Here is a 24,075-nt window from a genome sequence, read left to right as displayed (position 1 = left end):
CTTCGGAGCTGGTAAATAAAGTGTCTGAAACTCTGACAATTTTATGCCTTTGCCAATCTTTAAATCAAAAATGGCTGAATCGATTTAAGGATTTTGTAAGAAAAAAGATTGCACCCAGGCTGACATCCTGTGAACCAAATTTCTCCCAAAGCGATTTCAAATGTAAGAGTTATGGACCTCTATAATGAAAACTCTGACATATCTTGAACTATAGTAGAACACAGGGTACCTCTATAATGTACAGAAACATTGTGTTTTCCTTTCCTGCAGTTAGTACTTCATAACTGTTCAGAATTTTAGAAGCATTACTGTCTTCTACGAAATATCACAGCAAATTATATTTTTCATTCCAAATTTTAAATATTTTTTGTTTCTTTTAAGTAAAAATTCTGCAAACTTTCTCACATAGTGCATTCCATCAGAAAATATTGTCACTTTATAAAATATGTAACGTTTTCCTTTTTAGAAATGGAGACACTAATGCATAGAGAAATAAAGGGTTCTGACATCACTTCCAATATTATTTTATACTGTCCCATTTCTGTAATAATAAATGAATATGCCTTTTTATTGAATGTAATGTCTTGGGAAGAGCTGAGAGCTGGGAATGAATATGTGCTAACTTGTGATGGCTGATCGTTATCGAGAATTATATGAAGTGTTGCGGTGGACATAGGTGTTTTTATTGTGGCAGTCCTGAGGCCTCCTGGGGATTGTGACCCTATTGTACAGAGAACTGTTTAGATGTAAAGTGCATTTCTTAAGGAGCTTTTATGCCAACGGTAACAGAAAAACAGTTGGTGTTCTCATCTGCCTCCTAAAACAATGCACACATGATTATGTGCACACATGAATATGAATATGTGTGCATCTGTCAACAGACATAATCCTTTTCTGAAGTTTACATACACTGTTATCCAAAAAACAGCTACAAGGAAGAAGCCTCTTAAGTTAACTTTATTTTATGCAGAGCAGCTCATAGTGGACTCTCTTGCCCCTCAAAGGACTCTTTCATCCTTACCACTGCCCGTAGTTCTTTTTGCCCCATGGGGATTCCTTTGTACTCTGATTCTTGAAACTGATACGTTTCCTCTGATCTGACATTGGAGTGTTTCAGCAAAAATAATTCCCTTTTCTTTCAAGAGCCTGAAACTTGGAATCTACTGTAGATCTTGCAGAAGTTAAAAATATAGAGGTCCATCAATGACAGTTCTCTTCCGAGACTCATTTCTGAGATTATTGCCAAACAAATGAAAATTGTTTTGAGTAACATTGACCTAGAATTGCTTGGCCGCACAAGTCAGAGGTCATGCAGAAGTCCCCAGGCTGTTCACCAAGCTGTCATACAGCCATTCACCCTTCAATCCTCTTGCTTTGGAAAAACTCCCCACACAAGCAGCACTCTCTTAAAATATACTACTGATTTCAGTAGTCTAACCCTTTGAGTTAATTTCCCAAATGCTGGCACCAGATCCTGGGAACATTACAAGGTATTATTCTAACTAAAGCAAGTTCCCAATCTACTTTACTTAAAATCTATTGCTGAATCACAGAACTATGCCTGTAATTGATTTTTTTGCTGCCTCTCTGTCACTACCTTTCAGCAGAAAATGAGTCTAAAAGCAGTTAATTGGGACTGTCTGAGCTGCCACTTTGCCTCGGGTCCCTCACCTCCCAGTACAGGTAGTGGCCACCTGTTTACCAGCTGGATCCTGAGCTTGGGAGCAGCCATCATGATGGGCTTGGTTGGCATCTGCAGTTTCCTTGTAGGCTGAACCCATCACTCTTACCAACAAGAGCATTCACAACCAGAAAGCTGTCTCCTGGGATAATTTTCAAGGGGCTTTCCATAGTCCAGGGCACGTAGAAGCTTTTGCTGCTTCTCAATACGTAAAAGATCCTTAATATTTCCACCTTTACAGACAGTTGATAAATGTCTAGCTGCAATACAGGTGGGGGGTTTTGGACACCTCTCACGCTTGAGTCAATGTCGGTTGTTCACAGGTGGGTCTCTGAGTCTGAGCCATGTGGTCCTTAATGTGTATTAATGACCTGCCTGCTGCTGTCTAACAATTGAAAACTGGGTCTTGTTTGGTGTTTTTTTTTTTTTTTTCGGTATGCAAGAAATATTTGTAAAAGCTCTCACTGTTCTTAGAATACAAAAAGATGACCAACTTGCTACTGGAGATTATTTGCAGCCTCCAAAGCACTGTGGATTGTTGCTATACAATTACTGCAGCACTGAGGTGATGCTGTTAAGAGCAAGGAGTTTTGCAAAAATGAGCATTTACTATAGACTTTCTACAGTATTAATCAAAAATTCTTTTAATAAAAAGTCTTCTCTTTCCTTGACTGAAATCAATCCCTTCTTCCTTTCTTTGTTCATGTAGGGATTTTTTAAAAAATTCTCTTTATCATCTCTTTGTTCTCTAGGTTCAGTTTAGGGCTGTTGTGTTTTACCATGCAGACCTGTCTCAACTTGCTTCCTTTAAGCTTCTGCATCCATGGACTTTACTAAAATTTATGGAGCTCAGTTGGGGCTGGGAATTTTAAAGGGCCCGTAATCTACACTGACATCTATTTTATATAGTTTGGTGTGTGGCAGTGTCCTTGATAATCAACAAGACTGAAAGGCCCATCAAGACCTGTGCAACCACATCCCTCCATGAAAGCAGTCCTCTGCTAGGAAGATCACGGAGGCTTCTTTTCACAGTGCAATGCAGAACTTATTTCTGTGGCCTAATTTTCCTTGTGTCATTTCTTCATGCACAAACATAAATATGCAGCACATCAAGTCCTAGGTGAACGAAGACCTAAAACATCTATAAATAAATCAGGCTGCCTCTCCTGAAGGGGGGGAAAAAAAAAAAAAAAGAGTGAATTAAACCCAATTTTCTATTTGAAGTACTCAGGGTATGCTAGATACTTTGGACTACGTTGCCTATCGAGTGCTTTGACAGTGTCTATGGCTGTAACTAGTGTACAGAACTTGTAAGGGATCTGTTTAAAAAAGATTAAAGGAAATAGCTCTTTACACAGTGGGTTGTGAGCTTCTGGAATTTGTTGCCACAGCAGTCTGTGGGAGTAGATAGTGTCAGTAGGTTAAAAAAGGATTAGGCATCTTCACGGATATTAAGTCTGTAAATAGACACTAGAGGGAATAGCTGCCTATGTCCTTCAGCCTGTCATTGTGGATACCAGGGTAGGGTGAGAGAATTGGACTACAGGTACTGCCCTTTGTGGTAGGGTTGAAACACCGGAATAAATCTGCGCAGTGCTAGGGAATTATATCGGGGAGTCTTGTCTAAGATCCCCTGTGTTTCAGGATGTGTGACTCTCCAAAGGGTAGCCCAGCCATCTACCACCTCTCTTCTGTCTCTCCACGCTCCTACTGTGGCTCTTAGGCACACAACCCTGCCATCAGTATGCTGCCATCTTCCAGGGTCCCAGGTCAGACTCTGGCCTTTCTATCATGCCTTGTTGACTTCCTTTTAAGTCCTGATTCATCTTCATTTTATTTCCAGAAAGCTGTATAGAGTGATGCTCTCAATTCTTATCACCATTTTGTCCCTTCTAACACTGCCATAGCTGAGGGACTGTGTTGGGCAACATGTTGTGATTAATTAATACAAAGAATTGCACATGGAGAAATCTGGTCTAAGTGCAGACCAGCAGATGAGGTTAAAACACTTTTGTTCTTTGACTTTGTTCTTGTTTCTCTGTCTTCATTTCTGTGGCATTTTGCCTCCATTGAGACTTATTTAGTATGCATCAGTTCCTGCAAGTTATTATCAAGGCTGTTTTTCATTTTGTTATATTACTACTTGATACTTTTGTATTGTGGCAGCGTGATTGAACAGGGTATTAGCACTCTCATGGTGTTTTTCTGGAATAGATCTTATCAGAGGATCCCAATGAAGTCCCAACAGGCACAAGGAAACTTGGCTAACTTGGCTGTGTTGTTGCTTTACAAATAACTAATGCCTTGTCATATAGAAATTAATTGGATGATATGTAGTTAAAAGGATTTGTACTTCCACTGCTGTGATGACACACATTGCAAAAGAAGTTATATATATAATTCTTTATATATATATATGTATATATAGAGTCTGCTTTGTATTCCTTCTTACCTTTCCTATGTGCAGGTTGGTGTACTGGGTGACGATGAAGAGTGGGTGAGTCTTCGTGAAGTGGAGAATGAACCTGATGCTCAGATGCTGGAGGTACCGAACCTTACTCCTTACACTCATTACAGGTAAGAACAGCAGGTAATTAGCTGCACCATGAAAAAAAAATGAGTAAATAGCAGCATGGAACATCTTTCCTAATCAGAAACAGCTGGCTGTGTTTTATAATCTGAACAAAAGGGAAAAGCTTTGCTGTTTTCATAGTTTATACTTAAAATTACTCGTCTGATATTGTTAATTGTAATTCACACACAATACAGCTTGTAACATTAAAAAGGAAATCCAAGTGCACAGTGAAATGCTTTTATGAGTAACTGATCCTGTAGCTTCCCTCATCTAAAGGGTGCACCCAGTGTAACATCAGTCAGTGACAAATCAATTGTAGTTAAACTGGTGCAAACGTGTAATTACATATTTACATCAGTTTAAACATCATTTTATTGATTTAGCTTAATTTGGTAACATCAGTTAGATGAAACCTTTGTTTATAAGTATCTACGGAGTTAAGCTTAATAGATATATGCAATGCTTAAACTGATTGAAGTGAATCTACGTTATGGGTGCACCCCAGTTAAATGAGATTGATTTTTAAATCAATTCAATTCAAGTGATGCGTTGCTTTGGTATAGACAAGATTTGAGAATCTGAGGTACTCAATCCTAATGAAAAATACTTTCATGAAGTAGCTTGCTAATGTAAAGGCTGGTTGCAAGGAAATAGTGGCATGTGTTAAATCAGCTTTCTAGAAACTTGTCCATTTTGTGCTGGCTGAAGGGCCTATTAGCTAGCCCATGTGCTGTTGTGAGCTAGTCGTGGGTGCAACCAAGTAAAGCTCGTATAATGTACAACTAATTCAGTGCTGGTACACTAGTTTTCTTCTCTTCAAAGCCCAGGAACATATTGAATTTCTCACAAACTCTCCACTAAAGTGTTTTACACCTTACCCTTAAGAGCTAAACATTCTACTAAAAGCCCTTTGAAAATTTTTGAACTGGAGCAGAGATTTCTGGTGCAGTGATTTAAGAAAATTATCTTCAGGTTGAGAATATTTTGCTCTCCTCATAAAGGTGGATCTTAAAGCTGAAAAGGCAGAGGTGAATAGTGAAGGGCAGGTCGTACCAGAGTTCAACGTTCAGTATCCATGCAAAATAAGAAAGACTTGCATACCTAGCAGGTGTATGGAGAAATGTCTTTGGGATAAAAAATAATGAAAAAGTATATGAGGAATTTGGGGTGGTTGGTTTTTTTCTATGTTTAAAGTTTTTGATTTATTTTACTGCTATGCCTCATTTCTCTCTTGTATCCACTGAATTCTGGAGTGATCTCAGTTATGCTGGGATCTTTCATGCTTCCAATTCTCTGGCATTTTTCATTGTAAAGCAGCTTCTTGAATTTTGCCTAGTTTTTTTCTCTCATGTGTGCACAGATACGAGCTTTTTTGGTTTTGTTTCAGTGTAGAGAAATTTTATATAATTTTTTGAAACCCAAAAAGTTGTTGCCAAATGAATTTGTTGTCCTCTGGTCAGCTTTACTTATTGCCTCCTGAGGAAATACATCATGAGAGCTAATTATCAGACCACATTTTTATCGGTCAGCTTCTTTTCTATGTTTTGTGCCAATGTTTGAGAGTGAAATCAAGGACAATATTTGTTTAATGTGTTTTCTTTAATGCATTTTCTAGGGAGATCACAGCAGATAAATAAGCACTGCTATGTTGACTAGCTCACCTTTTCCCCAAGCTCAGTCATTAGGTCTAAAACTTAAGTGTTTAGTATGAACAGGTCATGTATTTCTGTGCAAGTGCTGGATACCTCTAATTGCTTGTGATGGGTGAGAGTAGCTGAAATGTACAGCATGTCTTAATTATTTTGTGCTTCCTGAAAAAAAGATTTCTCTAAGTCTTTTGTGACCCAATAGGGATTTCTATTGTGGAAGAGACGGTTTCAAGCAGAAAGGGTATTTTTTAAAGACGCATATCCATATTAAATAACTTAATCTTTCTTGTGCAGGAAGGCTGAAAATGCGGCACAGGGATAAATCAGTTTCTTTCAACCAGTAATTGAGGGGAAATGTTATCACTAGTATATTTTTTATATTGACAGGGAATGAGAATATCTGAAGTTTGATATTTTAATACCTTTCTGAATGTATTGTACAAGCATCGCAAGAGAAAATCACTTACTGCTAGCATAAGCTCATCAGGCTTGGTATAATTAACATAAATTTCTCACACAAATACCTAAGTTTCTAATAGACCCTAAGCTAATCTCATTTTCATTTTTTTTAATACCTGAGAGGATCTGAAAGCGGTTGCCATAAAGCATTCAATAGTGAATACAAAGGGGACTTGCGTGCAACGACCTCTGTGGAACATTTAGAAAGACCTAATTTGTATTTTTCCATCTTTTTCATCTTCTGGAAAGAGAGGTACTGTCTGCTGAGCTGTTACAGCATGCACTGCATCTTCTCTCTGCTCCAGGTTCCGGATGCAGCAGGTGAACGTGGTGGGCCCCAGCCCGCGCAGCCAGCCCTCCCGTGTCATCCAGACGTTGCAGGCCCCGCCAGATGTTGCCCCCGGGAGCGTCACCGTGCGCACGGCCAGCGAGACCAGCCTGTGGCTGCGATGGGTGGTGAGCCGGCCAGGAGGAACGGCGGGCGGAGGGGAGCCAGGGCTGGTGCTTCCCCAGGGGGTCAGGGTGCCCTTTCCTTGCATTCAGCATAAGGAATAACAACAAAATTATTTCCTTTTTCAGACTAATCAGAGGTCTGAGACTTACCTTAATAACTTGCCTTATTAATCACTTAAGTCGCCTACTGCCACTTCCTCAGGGGAACATATACCTGTGTGTAAAACCTTGGCTTTTGAGACTCTCTAGTATCACAATCTGGGTCAGCATGTGGACCTGGAATATAATACTTGAGCCAATTTTCAGTTTCTCAGAGCTCAGTTGTTTGCTTTGTACAAAACAGCCCCCAGAAGGTGCACACCAGCCATTGGCAATCATCCCTCAGGTACTGCGGTTCAAAGGCAATAAAGTTTGCATTTTACATTCCTGTAGGAAAATTATATTTGTGTGAAAGGGTGTGGAGGTATGTGATAAAATGTAGAAAGAAATGATTAATCGCGAAGATGCGGTGATTGATGACTTTGTTGTGCCCCTTTGACTGTCTCAGTTACCTGCAGAGTTACCACGTTGGGATTTACTTGGCAATTAACCTGCTCCAGAATGGTTTTTCTTCTCCCCTGTTAGGCCGAATTTTCCACTGGGGTTACTGTGGTGTGAAGTTGATGAAGCACAGGTTTCCTCTTGCCCAAATGTTAGTTTTTCCATGCATAAACTCATTATGGCTGGAAGTCAAAATCAGGCTAGAAAAAAGAGGGGTTTTCTCCCATCAGAAAGGAATAATTCCAGTTTCTCAATGGGACACGGCACTTAATTCTGAACCTTGAAAGACCAAAACACCAGACTTGAGCGTGTCACCATGTATCCATAGAAGAGCCATTGCAGTTCATTTGATAGGACCCACATAACTCATTGTGGCTTTGCCATGTGAATAACATGCCCACGTTGTTAAACTTTTTGGTACTATATCCAGACCTACATATCTTCCACTAAAATTAACTCAGGATTTTTTAAAAATACTTTAAAATATTTTTAAGATTGTGTTTCCCTGCTGTGCTACCTGGAAGCCTGTTTTTCGTGAGTCAAACTGTGCAGGGTTCAGGAGGAGCAACAGCCACAGCTAAAAATGACCTGATATACCTTTTTCATGCTTAATAACATCAGTATTTGAAAGTGTTTAATCTCTTTTTTTCAAGACCTGCAGGTGAATCTGTGTCCCCTTAGGAGCTGGGAATTCCTTCCTTCCTACAGAATAAGGGTCACATTTCTAGCCCTGCTTGCCTGCGGGATACAGTCTGCTAAGCTGTGAAATGCTAATGTGTATCAAACTTTCCCAGTGATTCAGAACTGAATCTCAGCCATCCGTAGTGTCATATAGATAGTTTTATGGGAAAAACTCTAAACTTCATGAAGTAGGCTAATTATTTCATATTTTAATCTCTGAAATTGCTTGGGGAGTTAGAATACTAGAATAAATCTCTGCTGATAAATGAATAGGCAGAGAGTCAGTAAAGAAAGTAAAAAATGTACGATAAATGAATTTGTCACATGCTTCAGCAATTTATCATTAATTTCCATATTTAATCACAAAACTCTGAAATATATTGTATTCATATCATCTCTGTTGATACACCCACAGCAAATGGCGTAGTTCTGTGAGCATATCTGTTTAGTTCAAAATTAAGGTGAAAATTTCAAGCAACACAGAAGTTTAGAGATCATGACACATAAATAAAACAGAAAATCAATCTCTTAATATTTTTTGCCTCCCTATGGCCTTATATGAGTTCAGACAGCCTTGGTATATAGTTTGGAAGGTCCTGGCAGTGTGTTCTGTGTAGGAATATTGTGCTTTTCTTTGTTGTTTGCCAGCCCCTCCCTGACACACAGTATAATGGCAATCCAGAGTCAGTGGGGTACAGAATAAAGTTCTGGCGTGTGGATCTGCAGTCTGCCACCCTGTTGAAGGTTATTAATGACCGATTGGAAAGAGAGTACACAATTGAAGATCTGGAGGAGTGGACAGAGTATGAACTGCAGATCCAGGCTTTCAATGCCATCGGGGCAGGACCATGGAGTGAAGTAGTGAGAGGTCGTACACGGGAGTCCGGTAAGTCAAAGCACCGTGTCTGCTGTGAAGGACACAACATTTTCTGTCCTTTGGTTCAGTTTTGGTTTTGGTTTTTTGCTTGTTGATCCATTAAATCTAAAATGAAAGCAAAAAACTAGAATCTCTAGATCCACTGAAGGCAAAAAGACATATAGACATTTGAGGGAGTTATTTATTTTATTCCTATGCTACTTTCATGCGTAAACCTGCATGTTATTATTTAAAACAAACAAAACAACCTGTCCCCATTCCTGCCCTCGTTTGGCAGCAGTGTGGACAGCACAATGAGAAGCTTGCCTACAGCCTTCTCTGGCTGAGCAGGTCTCTCATGCTTCCTCTCTCTCTCCAGTACCCCATTGTCCCTCTTTCTCCTCCTTTCCCTGTCTGCTTCTAGACTCAGGCAGGTTTTCTCACAGTTGTGGTTATCTGAAATTTAGTTTCAAGCACCAAATATTTCTAATAGGGCACAAGTTATTTTAAGGAGCTGATTGCCCATATAGAAATAAAATAATTATCTGAGGTTTCGATGACACGTTTTCAAAACTGCCTTCTAAAATTGTGTGTACAAGTCTATACAGACATAACCTGCTTACAGACCTAGAGCACAGGTACTGTATTGTCTGGCTGAATTGTCCATGCTAGCATAGACTTCAAATATCAGAAGCAAACTCTCAGTGTCAGGCAACAGTAAATTATTGTTAGCTTAGGAGCAACAGTTAAAACAGATCTTGAAAAGCTGCTCTCTAGCTGTTCACTTCCACAAAACCTATTTCCAAACTTACCCTACATACACCTGATAAATTAAAATTTATATTGCAAGCGAATAACAAAATGGAGGACATATATGGTTTAAAAGTTTAATAATAAAAGCTCTTTGTGACTTGTATTTATGCAAGATTCAACACTGATATCTTCTTATGATTTTTTCCTATTTTTCTTGATTAAAAATGTTTTGGAATTGAATCCAATGCATACCCTACACTTAGACACACACACACGCACGTCTGTGCTCTCTGTACCAGGCAGTGTGACTTGGTGGGAAGCATGAGCATGCTGTATATGGCAGGATTTGGTCTGCTGGTTCAGATAACTGTCCTTTGAACTTGCCAAGGAGAAGGCTAAACAATGTCATCCCCCTCCATTAAAGTGTTGCTTTTTGGGAAGCAGTAATTGGAAAGCTATTGCCAGAGGTACTTTAAACAAGGCATGCTTGTGCTGGAGTTAGAGATAGCATGACCCAGACAAAATAGTTTTGAAGTGTTCTGTATCATAATAAAAAGATATCGCATTCTCTACTTTCTCCTTTCTGCTGCTCTTCAAACACTTCCTTTGAAATGTAGTAAATACTAAGATTAAGTGATTTCATAAAACCTTAGGATTATAGTGCTCTTGCTCAGCATCTAAAGATCAGAGGTTACATGTGTATTTGGCATTTTCTCTTGCAGTATTAAAAGAAGGTTGACTTGAAACTGATTATAGTAGGCACACAGAAACTGGGATCAAAATAACACAAAGCTGTGATCTAGGCCATAAGGACTCATTTGTTTTTTTCCCTGTGTTTTCTTTGATAGTAACATCTGATTTCTTGAATAGAGCAAGTCAGGGCTCAGACTTTTTTGGCTGTATCTTCTTAGATTTAGAATATACAAGAAGCTCTGGCATAACAGCAAGCTGCATGAGAGAACTTCAGGGAATCTGCAGTTAACCTGTATGCACAAATGAAGTTAAATGCAAATAAAAAATGTCTAAAGCCAGAGAGAAATGTCAAAGCATTTTTAGGTCAGTCTTCCGAACTATAAGAGAAATTCTATTTATTGTTTGTGTTTTCAAAGTACTTTAAAAGCAGGTGTCCTAAATATTTATTTTTCCATTTTGTAGACACGGAGTCTTAAGGAAGTTGGTTTTGCCTCTTGCTGCAGATTGTAAATGTCCCTCACAGCTGGCCAGAGGTGCCTCGGCCAGGATCACATGGTGGTTCATTGGCAGAACTTATGGTTCTGTCTTTTACGTTGTCCAAGGAGTCTAAGAAGTTAGAACCCAGGCACTAAATCAGCTCGTGGTATCTATTGACAGTGCAGCCACTGGAGTCCAAATCTTTATTGAAGATAAAGCTGTACTTGAGCACTTCTGTTTATTCTAGGATGTGTGATCATATCACTAGTAGCTGAGCACACATGCTAACAATGAAGGAGCATGCCGTTACAGGGACTCTCTGGTTTCTGAAGCTCTTGAATATAAAACATATTGAAACCAAAGAAATTATGAGAGAATAAACAATGCTGTAGGTTTTGGTAACCCAGGCTTGAAAAACAGTTAGGAAACCCTAAAATGAAACTCTGGGATAGGGTTACAAGCAGCTGAGGATGGAGGGGGATGAATTAGGATTTTTAAACAGGACCAGTTTTATCAATCCATAATGGTTTTATAACATTAGAAATTAAATAACTCATTAAATTTTACAGTGTTAAATAACTGCAGAGTAACAAGCTCAGTTTCCACTCAATAAATTGACAATGATAGTAGGTACAATATAGACAAAGCAAGAAAATGCAACGACCTCTAATGTATTAGAACAACCTTGACAGGGCTGCTTGCTTTTAGATACAAACCCTCTTATTTTCAAACAATTCATCTCAAATACACCTAACCCTGTGCCTTAATATTTTTTGGGCTCCTAATGTTCAGCTACATGAATGTGTATACTTGTCTTACAAAATCAGCTTCTACACAAACACGATCACATACCTGTGGCAAGGATCAATCTCCTGATGTTTCAGAGGCTGACCTTCATGAAGCAGTTACTGTGGTATGATAAAGCATCACTTGATAATTCAAAAGTGATCCAATGTCACTGAGGGGATTTGTCAGTTCATACAAGCTGAGAATTTGGTCTGTGGTATCCAATTTTATGGGCAAAATGGTTGTGTACTGCAGCTATGCTACTTTTGTCATGAACCGTGCTCTAAATTTGCACTTCTTAATTGGCATCACATGTACAATATGCCACTTTAATTTTTACTTTCAAAAAACAGTGATGGATGCTCACCTAAAAGGAGCTGCAAAAGTGGAGAGAACTACTGCATCCCACTATCTAGCTTTCTTAGAAAGGCAGAATACAGGCTAGCTTATTAAAAGCTTCTTTTGGCCCAGTTAGAGACATAAAACAGTAACATTTGCTATATATCAAATATGGCCATGTCAGATGTAGAAAGAGGATGCATGATCTTAGATGCCAACGTGGATAACCTTAAAAACTTGAGTTCTTATTGAAGTCCCAGTGCAAAGTGCCAGTAACTCTATAATTTCCTACGTTTGATGTTCTAAAGTACATCATGCAGCTGGCAGTTTGCTGGATTAGCTCATCATTTAGTTTCAGTATTTCCGGTTCATTTCGTTAAAGCTCTGACATTTTTTTGGACACTGTTGCTTGGCTTCTGTACTGTTCTTGCAGGTTACTAATGAGAACGCGGCTTTGGAGCTTATAACAAAGTCTTCTGTGCAACATTTAAGGAAACTAGCATTAGATAAAGGAGCTTGCAGAGGAATGAGGGCTCTATATGCCTCACTCAAGCCGCTAATTAGTCTTAGCAAACTATAATTTCTTAGAATCACAATATCCTGAGAGAGGAGAGGGTTCAGAGAAATGAAGGTTACATTTCAATTCATTCTTAAAGGGTCGATCAAAGTCTCTTACTTGATAAAAGACTGGCAACAATAAGATCCATAATATCACTTGCAGGTCCTGAGTTCATACACCCATATTAGAATAAAATTCTCAAGACTAATATGAGAACTGGAGAATTAAAGCACCCTCAATGAACACAAGTATTTTTGCCATTTAGGCATTGGACTTAGATTCCTTTCCAGCAAGAGGTGACGTTTAGCTGCTCTGGCTGTCGCTGGGAATTAAGAGGAGTCTGGGCTAATAAATCTTCAGATAGACCATTCTCTCCTTTGTTAGCTTTTGAGTCCCCCTGCCAGCAGCGTGATTGTACACACACCTCAAAGCAATCATGCGCTCAGGGCCAGCCCGGGCACAGCCCCCACCTTTTGTGAATTCGGGAAATCTCATGGCTGCTGATCAAAGAGGAAAATAAATATTTGTAAAATAAAGAAACTTTTTCTCTCTTGAAAGGCTTCAAACCAGATAAAATAAAAATAAATGTGGCTGGAAAGGACTTCTTTCCTCTATGCATCCTGGTTTCCTGCGACCCACCTCCACCCTTTCTCTCTCCAGAGGTGATTCATGTGGGAGTAGCTCTTTGTGAAGATCTACAGATAAAGTTATGGCAGCTATCCAAAGACATTCATGGCTCCTGGCAATCTATTTTCCTTTAACATAATTATATCCTTGTGGGGGATAAATCTAGGAGAAGATTTAAAAAAAAAAAAAAAAAAAAGGCACTTCAGTGTTGGAGGGGAAAAAAATTGGATTTTAGTCTGCTGCAGTGTTGTGAGGTGGTGCTCTGTTTCTCATGTCCCAAATAATTGGTAACAGGGAAATTGTTTCAGAAATTACTATCTCTGTGGTTAACCTTGAGTGCACAAGGGTGGGGGGCGGTGCATTTTTTTTTTTTCAATTTATATTAATTCTGGTGTCATACTCATTATCTTGTTCATGTTGCTAGGAGCTTCAGGAGCTCGCCTTCAGAACAGCAGATCTGTTCTTTCATTTGGACATCCAGGAAAGCATTACTCTTGGCAGAGATTTGTGCTCCTTTTTGTGATATATTCAGGACCTTATCAAGCCTTACTGTTCAGAAGAGCTTGTGTAACATAACTTGGTGAAATGTTCTCTTGAGGTCTGACAGGTGTATCATGCTTTAGAAAAGATTGTACTCTTCAGATGTTGGAAATGCCACAGGAAAAAAATGCAAAAGGGCAGCATAAAATGTGAACTCTTAAAAATAGCCTCAAATTCTGCTTGCATAACATGGCACGCTATTAAGCTTGCCTACAAAAGCTTGCAGTTGTGTGGTTGTTATGCAGCAGTTAGAGTTTTAATGGCATGAGAAAATGCAAGTTTGCTCTTCTCTCAAGTCAGAGAAAATTACAGTGTTCCTGTGCCATCAGTTCTAATGATGTTTCTAGTTTCATAAGAGCCAATTTTGCAACATAAATGAAATAGGCATATCTTTCATTTACACTGTATCTGTCCCTGAAAATACACCTTGCGTTAATGTATCTGTCTATAATTGATGTATTGCAAATGTTGAGCACTATCACATAATCAAAAGGCTTAGAGGTTAAAGAACTTCTTACTGAACTGGGAGTGCAATCCAGTGGTTGAAATTATTGCTACCTCTAGACAAGATCCTATAATTTCCTTTCAGATAATATAGGCAGCCAGGGTGGCGTAAAACTTCTTGTTAGAACAGATCATGCCATAAGATAAACTCCCATTCATAAAGATTTCTAGCTTTTGGCGTAGGGAAATAAAATGTATGGAAAGGAAATACTAGAAGATAGACTTCTGCAGAAGTCCAGAAATTTAATCTTGATTCCAATTACTGCAAATATATAGAACTTGAAATTTATTCATATTTGTCTGTATTTACTATCTGTAGACACTGATTAGTAGTAAATGTTTAGCTCTTCACAAACTTTGTGATTTCTGAGATGAACTGGCAAGAAATTGTGAAGCAGGTTGAAATATAAAGAAGATATAGAGTGAATACAAGAGAAGAAGGGATTGTCTAGAACCTATTCCAGCCCTTTTGGATTTGAATACTCTTCTATGGGACCCTGGAACAATCCCAAGTAGATAGGGAGATGGAGTAAAATGATCTGGTATGTCTTATCTGTTTCTGCTTTTTGGAAATGCTGTGTGATTCCAGTTCCTTCTGCTCCTCCTGAGAACGTCTCTGCTGAAGCCGTGAGTTCAACCCAGATCCTTCTGACATGGACCGCAGTCCCCGAGTCCGAGCAGAATGGTCTCATCCTGGGTTACAAGGTATGCAACTGGAGTTTCATGCTTATTTATTTTATAATGTATTACCTGGATATGTTTTTGCATTTGTTATTTATTATTCACCTGCTGGATATTTGTATTATTCATAAGTCACCTGGAGAAGATACAGGAAGTGTGCTGGTTTTGAAAGGGGTAATTGGTGAATATAATCTCATTTTATATTTTGTGAAAAGGAGAAATCTAAAGTGCATACTCCTCTTTTCAGTCCTTGTGTAACAATCTTTTTCTCTATATATTTCATATACATTTATTCTGCAGGTACTTTTCAAAGAAAAAGATTTAGACTCCGAACCAAAGAGCCAAATAGTAAGAGGTAACCACACTCAGTCTTTCCTGCTGTCTGGCTTGCGGAAATACGTGCGCTATGAGATCCAGGTACTGGCATTCACTCGTATCGGAGACGGAGTCCCCAGCTCTCCCGCAGTTATAGAAAGAACCAAGGATGATGGTAAGTTTAAAGGTTACCAAAATAAGTATCTTACCTGATCCATCCTTTTAACACTGTTTTCTTTTAGTGATGCAGGTGTAGACAACAGCCCAAACTAAGGCCATTTGGATTTTTTAAAAATTTTTTTTCGACTTTGAAGCTAAAGGACTTGGTCCCTACCTAATATAACTCAGCACTATTCCATTGGTCATAGGCTGAGGATTTGGCAAAAACAGAGAAAACCAGAGTCCCCTGTTTCTTCTTTCCCTGCAGCTGATGAGGAGGATAAAAACTTCAAAAATTATACTCTGAAGCTCAGTGTAGACAATTTCTATTAAAGACAATTTTTAGAGCCCAATTATAAATTCCTATTGAAGTTCAATCATGCTCAAAAAAAAAAAAAGTGCTGCAATTGAAAGCAATAAACAAATCTGGGTCTGATTGGACTGAAGAAGAGAGATGGAATTTGCAACTTCAGGAATCCATTACCATTTTTTTCCTAAAAAGAATAAGGCATCGACCCTGGAAGATGATCATACTTCCCTTTGTAACTGCCTCCAGTGCTTCCCATGTGCTCAGGGACTCCTGCATCAGTCTGATGTGTTGAAGGAGCCCAAGCAAGCCCCTCGCCCTGGTGCTGTTTGAACACATCAGTGCGGTGGGAGCATTCCTGCTGATGGAGTTTTAAAAAAATTTAGTTCAATTCTTCAAATATTTTTGGCTTTGCAGATGCTAAAGTTACTTTTAGTTCATTACCTTTTTGGCTTTAAACGAAGGTTAATATCAGTGTGAGAGGCTTCTGTTTATTGCTCCCAATGAAGAGGAACACAAAGGAAGTGTCTCTTTTTTTCATCAAAGTCTTTTCACAATAGTAATGAAATAAACATTGGTTTCTACAAGCAACTTCATTAAGGTGATTTGGTTTGGCTGAAAACACATTCAGACTTCCAGCTTAACAAGACATTTTCTGTGGAATGCGGGGAAGGAGTAAGAGCATACAGGGACAGGAATGGGAATGGGAACAGGGACAGCAGATCCCTGACATTTTTTAAGCCATTTTCTCAGCATACTGCCTGTGTGGGGACTTGGCTTTTCTTTGAAAGAAAACAAAGAGAAATTCGTTAGCAGAACTCTGCAGGGAGGAAAAAGCACTCACTGAAGTGTACATATCAGACTATAATGAGAAATATTTAAAACTGTTTGTTTTAGATAACCCCATTATAGCAGTTCCCTCCTTAAGTGCATGTTGGCAAATGATACAAATTGTTCTTCCATCTCCATACCCCTGACATAAATATGTTGTGTCTCCTCTGGGCTCAACTTAATTAAAAGTATCATCAGGGGTAATGCAGGTGGAATTTGTGCTGAAGGGGAAATTTTGCAGATGCTAATGTATGAATTAGCATCTCCTCACCTTGTGAACCTGGGATGGTCAGTGCAGCCACCAGCCATCTGTATTAATGTGCATGTCACCTGCCTCAGGTTCTCCTGCTCAGACCTCAGTGTTTAAAATGCACATGTAAAACCAGAAGGCAGTTCAAAACTGGTGCTGGTGACACAGAGAGGAGACACTATTCAATTCCAACAGGTATGAAGGGAATTAAGCTGACACATAACTCTGTAAAGGCAGCTTGGTGACTCGCTTTGTAGTATGTAATCAGTTACGTAGCGGTGGTGCGTCCGGCTGCGCTGCTGGAAGGTAACTCTCACAGAGGTCAGAGCTACTTTGTCAGAGCATCCTGCTAAAGCGTTTCACAGGTGTGGTAAAACACTGTAGGGTGCACTGGTTCTGTGTCATGTTTGGTGTCTGTGGGTGCTGGAGGCATTTGTCCATGGATGGGATTCCTCAGAATAAATGTATATTATGTATGTACATAGGTGCTTCTAACAATCTACTTATTATTGGTGAGATAGGGCTTGGGCTACCTTCTATGCAAGGTGAGCAGAAAATTTGTAATTCCTCTGACATGCAATGCTTGCTGGCATGATCTCTGTTTTTCTTTCCAGCCCCTGGGCCACCCGTGAGGCTGGTGTTCCCCGAGGTGAGGCTGACATCCGTACGGATTGTTTGGCAGCCGCCAGAGGAGCCCAATGGAATTATTCTGGGTAAGACGGAGCAGCAAACCCAGGGCTGGGATGAGAGTGTTGGAGACCAGAGCAAGGTCCGGCTGTTGGGTTTTCCTTCCCCTTGCACATCAGATTAGAAACCACACGTAAGCATATCTGTGGCTAAAGAAAAGAAAATATGTCGGTGTCAGCTGACAGATGCGGTACCCTGTGGTGAGGAGGAAAAGTCTGCCCGGCTCCATGGTGTGTGTTTTCCTGAGCCAGAATTACATGTCATTCATGGCACTGTGTTTGAATTGTCATCTCTCTTCCCATCTGCATTTGGGTTTGTGACCTGTTTAGCTGGCTGCTGGGCAAACTGCCTGTAGAGCTGCAGCAGGGAAGAGCTGGATTTTCCCCTCCTTCCCCCAACTCACCTTTGCTGGGCATGCCCAACATTGCAGTTTCACGTGTGCTTCCATTTTATTGCTTCCTTTGGATAATACTGGCTGACAGGTCACAAGGAGCAAACTCATATTTGGCTTTTCATCAGGGGAAATAGAGGCAGCAAGGCGCGACAGGAATTTGTGAAAAACCTTCTTACCATCCTGCTCTAATAACTCTTGGGTTGCCTTTGCAATATGTTCACCAGCCACTACTTGTACTTAAAGCGTGAAGACTTTTACAATGTAAGAACCCATTCTTGCCACTAAAATTGCAGTAGCTAATAGTTACCCAGCAGTTTTGTGTTCTCTGCTGATGTTAAACACATTTTACAATAGTTCTAGCTGGTGAGTAAAGATTTGTCTCTCAATTCTGAAAACAGAAGCAAAAGCTTTTGGGTTTTTTTTTGGTTCTCAGTCTGCCAGGCCTTTCTGCTTCTAATTCCGCTGCCATCGTTCAGACCTGTGCGTATATTTCAGCAATATTTCCTAAAGCCTTTATTGTTGGGTGGAGGGTGCCTACTGCAAATGCCACTTTGTTGGTGGCATCCCTTTAAATAAAGGACCACTCTTGCATTGCATTTAAATCCTGAGTCAAGAACTCAAGGTGTTTGCTCAGCTGTGTAGTTTCCCAAAGTGATCCTGATGCCTGAAGATGCAGAGAAATCATAAATGGGATCCAAAGGCAGACGCTGCAGAGATTTTCTGAGCACGAGAAAGTCTGTCTGAAGCTTGGCAGCGGTTAGCTGTCAGAGACAGATCCACGCAGGGTTTCTCTGCAGCTCAAGGAAGCTTGGCTTCCAGGTTGTCTTGTGGGTTTGATTTGTTGCTTTTTTTAAGGAACTGTGTGTCCTAGAACTTGCTTTCAGTAGAGATTGGGATTTGAATCACAGGATGTGGTTAAGGAGAAAAAAAATCATTTAATAGAAATGATGAGAAGGTACAAAAGAGATTTTGCTCCCCCGACTGTGTTCCAATGTCTCATGATGCTGCACTTTGTCAGCCTTATTTGCTGAAGTTGCAAGCTTGGTGGAGCAGGAACTCTCTTTTATTTTGTCTTTGCAGAGTGCTTTGTGCAATGCGTCCCCTTCTCAGTTGGTTCTTACTCATTGCTGCTACGTTGATGATAAAATCATACTAAATGCAGGGTTAGAAGGAAAAGGGAAAGTTGTCCCTTAAAGAATGCTTGGCATGCTTAGCATGTAGACTGTTGTTTCCAATATCTTGCACAGTCCGTTCCCAGTAACACATCCCAGGATACCTGATACTGTCCTGACTTGACTTTTTTGCAACACTGATGGCAGTAACTATGTAGGATGACAACCCACTATTAATTCCTACCCTTTTTCTGCAGTACACTTCCAGGTCAGTCAGTCCCTCTTTTATATGTATATTAAGCTTATTCTTTGTATGATAATTTGCAGATTCCTTTATGGAATTTCATTTTACTGATTCCAGACCACCTCTCCTCATTATCAAGATCACTCTTGTCCACTAATATGCACACAGTCACTCACAATTTGCCTTCATTTTTGGAGTTTGCAAGTAGACTGGCAATTCCGTCAGCCAGGTCATTAATGAAAGTATTGAACAGAACCAAACTCATTCATGAGGTCTCATGAGAGCTTACTTAATATGTCCTCCCAGTTTGTTAGCAAACTAACAACAACATTTTAATGACTCTTTTTTTAAAAAAGTTTAAGTCAAAATGTGTAGTATTTTTCTTAGATTGGTTTCTCTTGTTTGCTTTTGATGGGGGTGCATGCAACCATATTAAAACCTTACTTAAAGTCAATGTGGATCATATCTACTCTTCCCACCTGGCCAATTACACTGTCAAAATGGAAAATAGATTATCTGATATTTATTATTTGTTCCAGACAAATACATATTAGCTGTTCCTTGGCACTTTATTATCCTCATGGATGCTTATATGTTGACTCATATTTTTCCCAGGATCTTTTTGGGTATTGAATTTTAGCTTGATTTGTCCATAATTCCTCTGGTTGATCTTTCCTCATTTTAAAAGATAGGGTACTCTGTTTGCCCTTCTGTAATATTCTGGGATGTCACCTGTCCTCCATAAGTTCTTGAAGAAAATCACTAATCGTTCAGAGATGGCTCCAGCTAGTTATACAAGCACTGCAGGGCAAATTTCATCAGGCTTTTCTAACTTGATTACATCTAGCTTAACTAAATATTTGTTAACCTGTTCTCTATTCTAGCCTACATCCCTACTTATATTGTTGTCAGTATTAATTTATGTTAAGTATCCAGTCAGCATCAACATTTTTGTGTGTGTGAAAATGAAGCAACAGAGGTATCAGCCTTCCATTCTTTTCTCTCTCACCTGTCTTGTGCTTATCTTTTCTTCCCACTAGTTGACCTGTCCTCCTTCTGTCTCTTGGATTTCTAATGTATTTATAAAATCTTTCTCATTGCCTTTGATGCCCTTTAAGTTATAACTCACTTTGCACTGTAGCCGTTCTGATTTTGTCCCTACATGCTTGTGCTGTCTATTTATACGCTCCCTTAGACATTTGTCCTGTTTCAACTTTTTGTCCAATTCAGTTTGGATTTTCAGGTCATTAGTGAGCTCTGAATGCAAACATATTGGCCTCTTAACATCTTTTGTCTGCATTTGGATAGTTGTACCTTTTTTTTGTCTCTTTTAAAACTGTCGGCTAACCTGGATTCCTTTTTCCCTTAGAATTCCTTGCCAGGGGGATGTTACCTGACAGTTCCCCCAGTCCACCTTTTTGAAATCCATTGTCTTTATTCAACAATTCTCGCTCTTTTATTTTTTTGATAATAGAAATGCTGAGGTTCATGGAGGAAGTAGTTAGCTGTCAATGTCAGAGAGAGAAAGTAAAAATTACTTATGCTGGGTACTTCCATGATCTTTCCTAAGAAGTGAGGTGTGCTTCAAAAATAGATAAAAACCAATGTATAGCATTCTAAGTAAAGGTTGCAAGTTTATTGTTTTCCTGTACACGTTTTAAATCTCATTACTGTAATGAACTTTCAAGACACCATTGTAACCCCCACAGTCAAGTGCACTGAAGTAGAGTTGTTGGAAAAAATAAGTTAACATAATTTTGCACAGTGCCCTTCTATTTACTGATGGGGTTGGAAAGAAAAAATACTTGCTTTGCAAGAGCAACTTATATTCAGAGCCTTTGAACTAATGTTCCTGCTCTGCTAGCTTTGTCCTCTGAGTATACAAGCACCTTTGCAGCTAACATTTTTGTAATCTATATCAAAACATGTTCTAGCATTTCAGAGAGAGATTAGCAGGATGAAATACTGGCAGGCAGCAAGAGGGAAAACCACTTGTTTGTTTGTTTAAATATTTTACTGTGGAATACTGCGAGGTATTTCCATTTCTCCTTTTGGGAATGTTACACTAACAATATGAGGTTTCATTCTGTCTTTTTTACTGCACTGAAGGAAACAACATAGTTCCTTCAAATACTATTAAAGAAAAATGATGCATTAACGTGCATATATGCACTTCTAGTTATGAACTTTCTCTGAAAACGAGAGCTCAACCTGCATCCTTGCGGGCCCCGGTTAGTATTCCTCATGGTATCCTTGTATTTAGCGATTACCTGAAGCTTATTGCAAAAGAGTGTAAGAATTCCACTGAGAATTAGAACCAAAATTGGATGTAATCCATGTTTGCAAATTCATATTTTGATCCTAGACTGCATTTGCACACCCGCTGGCCCTTAAACAGATAAGCAGTAAAATCAACAAACCGGATTGCTGCTCCACTAGGCAAACCGTAACCTCCCAATATCATTTGGTTTTCCCTAAGTTCTGTGACAAATTAATAAGTGTTTGTATCTCTGCTTCACCATGGCCTGCGTGAACGGGTGCTGTCAGTTCTGAAGGGCTTTGTATGGTGATGAGCTTGAAAGCTTTTTTATATTCATGGTGTGTTGTCATCCTCCTGCCTGTTTGCTTTGGGGAATCTACTGGTTGTGTTACAATGACCTAACATTTAACAGGCAGTTCAGATTGTTGCCATTTATTGAGTTCAGAAAGCATAGCTCATGAAACTGCTTGCAGTTGTGCAATAAATACTTAAGAAGATGCTAATGCAAAAATAAGCCTTGTTTCAATGAATAAATAAACTCCTGAAGAGTTGATCTTTCAGGGCTTTTTTTATGCTGTTTTGGCCTGGTGAAGCACAGAACTTGCAATAGCAGAAGAGGTTTGGGATCTAATGCTATATGGGGGGGGAAAAAAAAAATTAAGAAAACAATATGAATTCTTCTTATGACCATCCAGATACTTCATATTCTAGAAGATATTCCTTTCCCAAAAAAGTTTGCTTTGATCATCTTTTAAAGATTTTACTTTTATTCATAACCTTTGGTTACTTTTTTTTATCTCAGATATCTGCAATATCTTATTGTCATAATCCAGTAAGGGAAGGAAGATTCCTTGTTCCTCCACTGCAGCAACTGCAGTTATTGCCTCTTGCAGCCCTCGAGCGTACATTAATTTCTCTTTGAACACTTTCCATTTACCTCTATTGATTTGCCTCGTTTGATTTCACTTAACATTTCCTGTCTTCTCCCATCCCTTGTTGCTGAAATTCATCAACTTAATAATTTTATCTTTTTGATCTTGTGTTAGCCCTAATTATTATCCAAGCTGTGGTTTAAGTACTGCATCTTCTGTGTCTCTCAGGAAAAAAAGGAAAATGATGCTTTTTATGCCAGTATGTATCCTGGCTGACCCAAACTGTCCAATAGGAGAAGGTGATGTAGAGGATCAAAATTAAGAGACTGTCTGTCTCTCTGGGTTTGTAGGTAGCAGTAAGAGCGAGCGGAATTCGGGTGCAGAGGTTGGATATGTACCTTTGAATCAGAACAAGGGAAGTGTTGAGTTTCTGAGGAAATCTGTAAAGGTGATGGTTCTGGTTGTGTAAACTCTGCCTGAGATATCCAGGAAAATAGATATTTACCCAGACTGTCAGCCAACATGGCAGGTGTAGGAGAGGACAGTGAGAGCTGATACTGTTTTTTACAGGGATGCATTGGAAGGGAGTTTGCAGAGCCTGTCAGGGAGACAGACTGTGACAAGTGATTTCTTCTTTCTCATGACTAAATTAGTTTTCACACTAGCCAAGGAACCACTCTTGTGTAAGTTATAATAATGGCCTAGATACGTATATGTTCCTTTGCCTAATCTGAGCATGTTTGTAATTGGCTTTCCAGCATAAGTACCACCATTTAGCAGTAAATAGTTATCTTTCTATTCCCTTCTTACATTTTAACTACACTTTATATTTTACAAAGGTTTAGAAAAGAGAGGAAATTGCTCAACAAGGATGTGTCCCAGATATCATACTTATCTTTTAATAACTACATAAATCAACTTTTCTATTCTTTTAATATTCTGTTTCCCTCCAGGTCTTTTTCTTTATGTCTTATGTCCCTTTATCAAACTTCCTTAGCCATCTTAGTTGCTTCTTCCTTCATCTTTCCTGCTGCTGTAAAAATTTTCCCAGTGCATTTCTTAATGTTTTTCCCCCTTATTGAGATCCTGCACTGGGGTTTTCACTCCTGTGTTCTTCATATCTGTATAAACAAAAAAAGATCGTAGTGTATCTATTCCTTCTCCCCATTGCTAGCTGTCTTTCTGTAGACTTTAAAAAAGATCAAAATACTATAGCACTAAAGATACAGAAATACTTTGGTGAAATATATTGGACCAGTAATGGGAGAGCTGGTGCCATGGATAAAAGGAGGTAGTTTGCAGGTGGAAAAATGAAATGTTCAAAGCGTAAGACCCTAAGACTTTGCTGGGATCTAAGTATGCTCAGGAGCTCTGAAAAATCAGGCCACTTTTTATCTACTAGCCTAATACTATGCACCCAGCTGTGAAAATGTTGCTGTAGGAATGTGCCTGACAGACCCACTGCTGCAGTGTGCGAGGGTACCCCAGGCAGCACGAGCTGAGCCCGCTCGGGTGCTGGGAGCCTTTTGCTGCTGATGTCCATTTTCAAATGTGGGTGCCTGGAGTGCATTAAGGCACCTCATTGAATCAACTCTGGACCCAAACCTGTTTGTAACCACAGCCAGTGGGAGCTCGAGCTTGAAGTCACAAGTGCTTGGAAAAGCCAAGTCACTCTTCGAGGTGGCGGTGCAGTCAAATTTGTTCCCCAACACTGTGGCGGCTGCCCCACAACAGTGTGGCTGTTGCCCCACATCTCCTAGCAGCTGCCAAAGAAAAAAGGATAAGGAACTG

The 24,075-nt window shown here is 39.5% G+C and overlaps 1 protein-coding gene across 3 annotated transcripts in view; it reads left to right on the top strand.

Annotated features, from left to right (window-relative positions):
* Positions 1-24,075, top strand: part of SDK1 (sidekick cell adhesion molecule 1) — a 416,682-nt gene that overhangs the window by 324,660 nt on the left and 67,947 nt on the right. For all 3 annotated transcript variants that reach the window (XM_074840972.1, XM_074840973.1, XM_074840971.1), the window contains exons 23-28: positions 4,149-4,258; positions 6,670-6,820; positions 8,687-8,924; positions 14,762-14,877; positions 15,154-15,343; positions 17,330-17,428. In XM_074840972.1, the coding sequence (XP_074697073.1) occupies positions 4,149-4,258; positions 6,670-6,820; positions 8,687-8,924; positions 14,762-14,877; positions 15,154-15,343; positions 17,330-17,428 (904 nt within the window). The remainder of the gene's footprint in view (positions 1-4,148; positions 4,259-6,669; positions 6,821-8,686; positions 8,925-14,761; positions 14,878-15,153; positions 15,344-17,329; positions 17,429-24,075) is intronic.

This window comes from Strix aluco, chromosome 15 (assembly GCF_031877795.1).
Source record: "Strix aluco isolate bStrAlu1 chromosome 15, bStrAlu1.hap1, whole genome shotgun sequence".
In the NCBI taxonomy this organism is placed as follows: Eukaryota; Metazoa; Chordata; class Aves; order Strigiformes; family Strigidae; genus Strix; species Strix aluco.
This window is presented reverse-complemented; position numbering and strand designations above follow the sequence as displayed.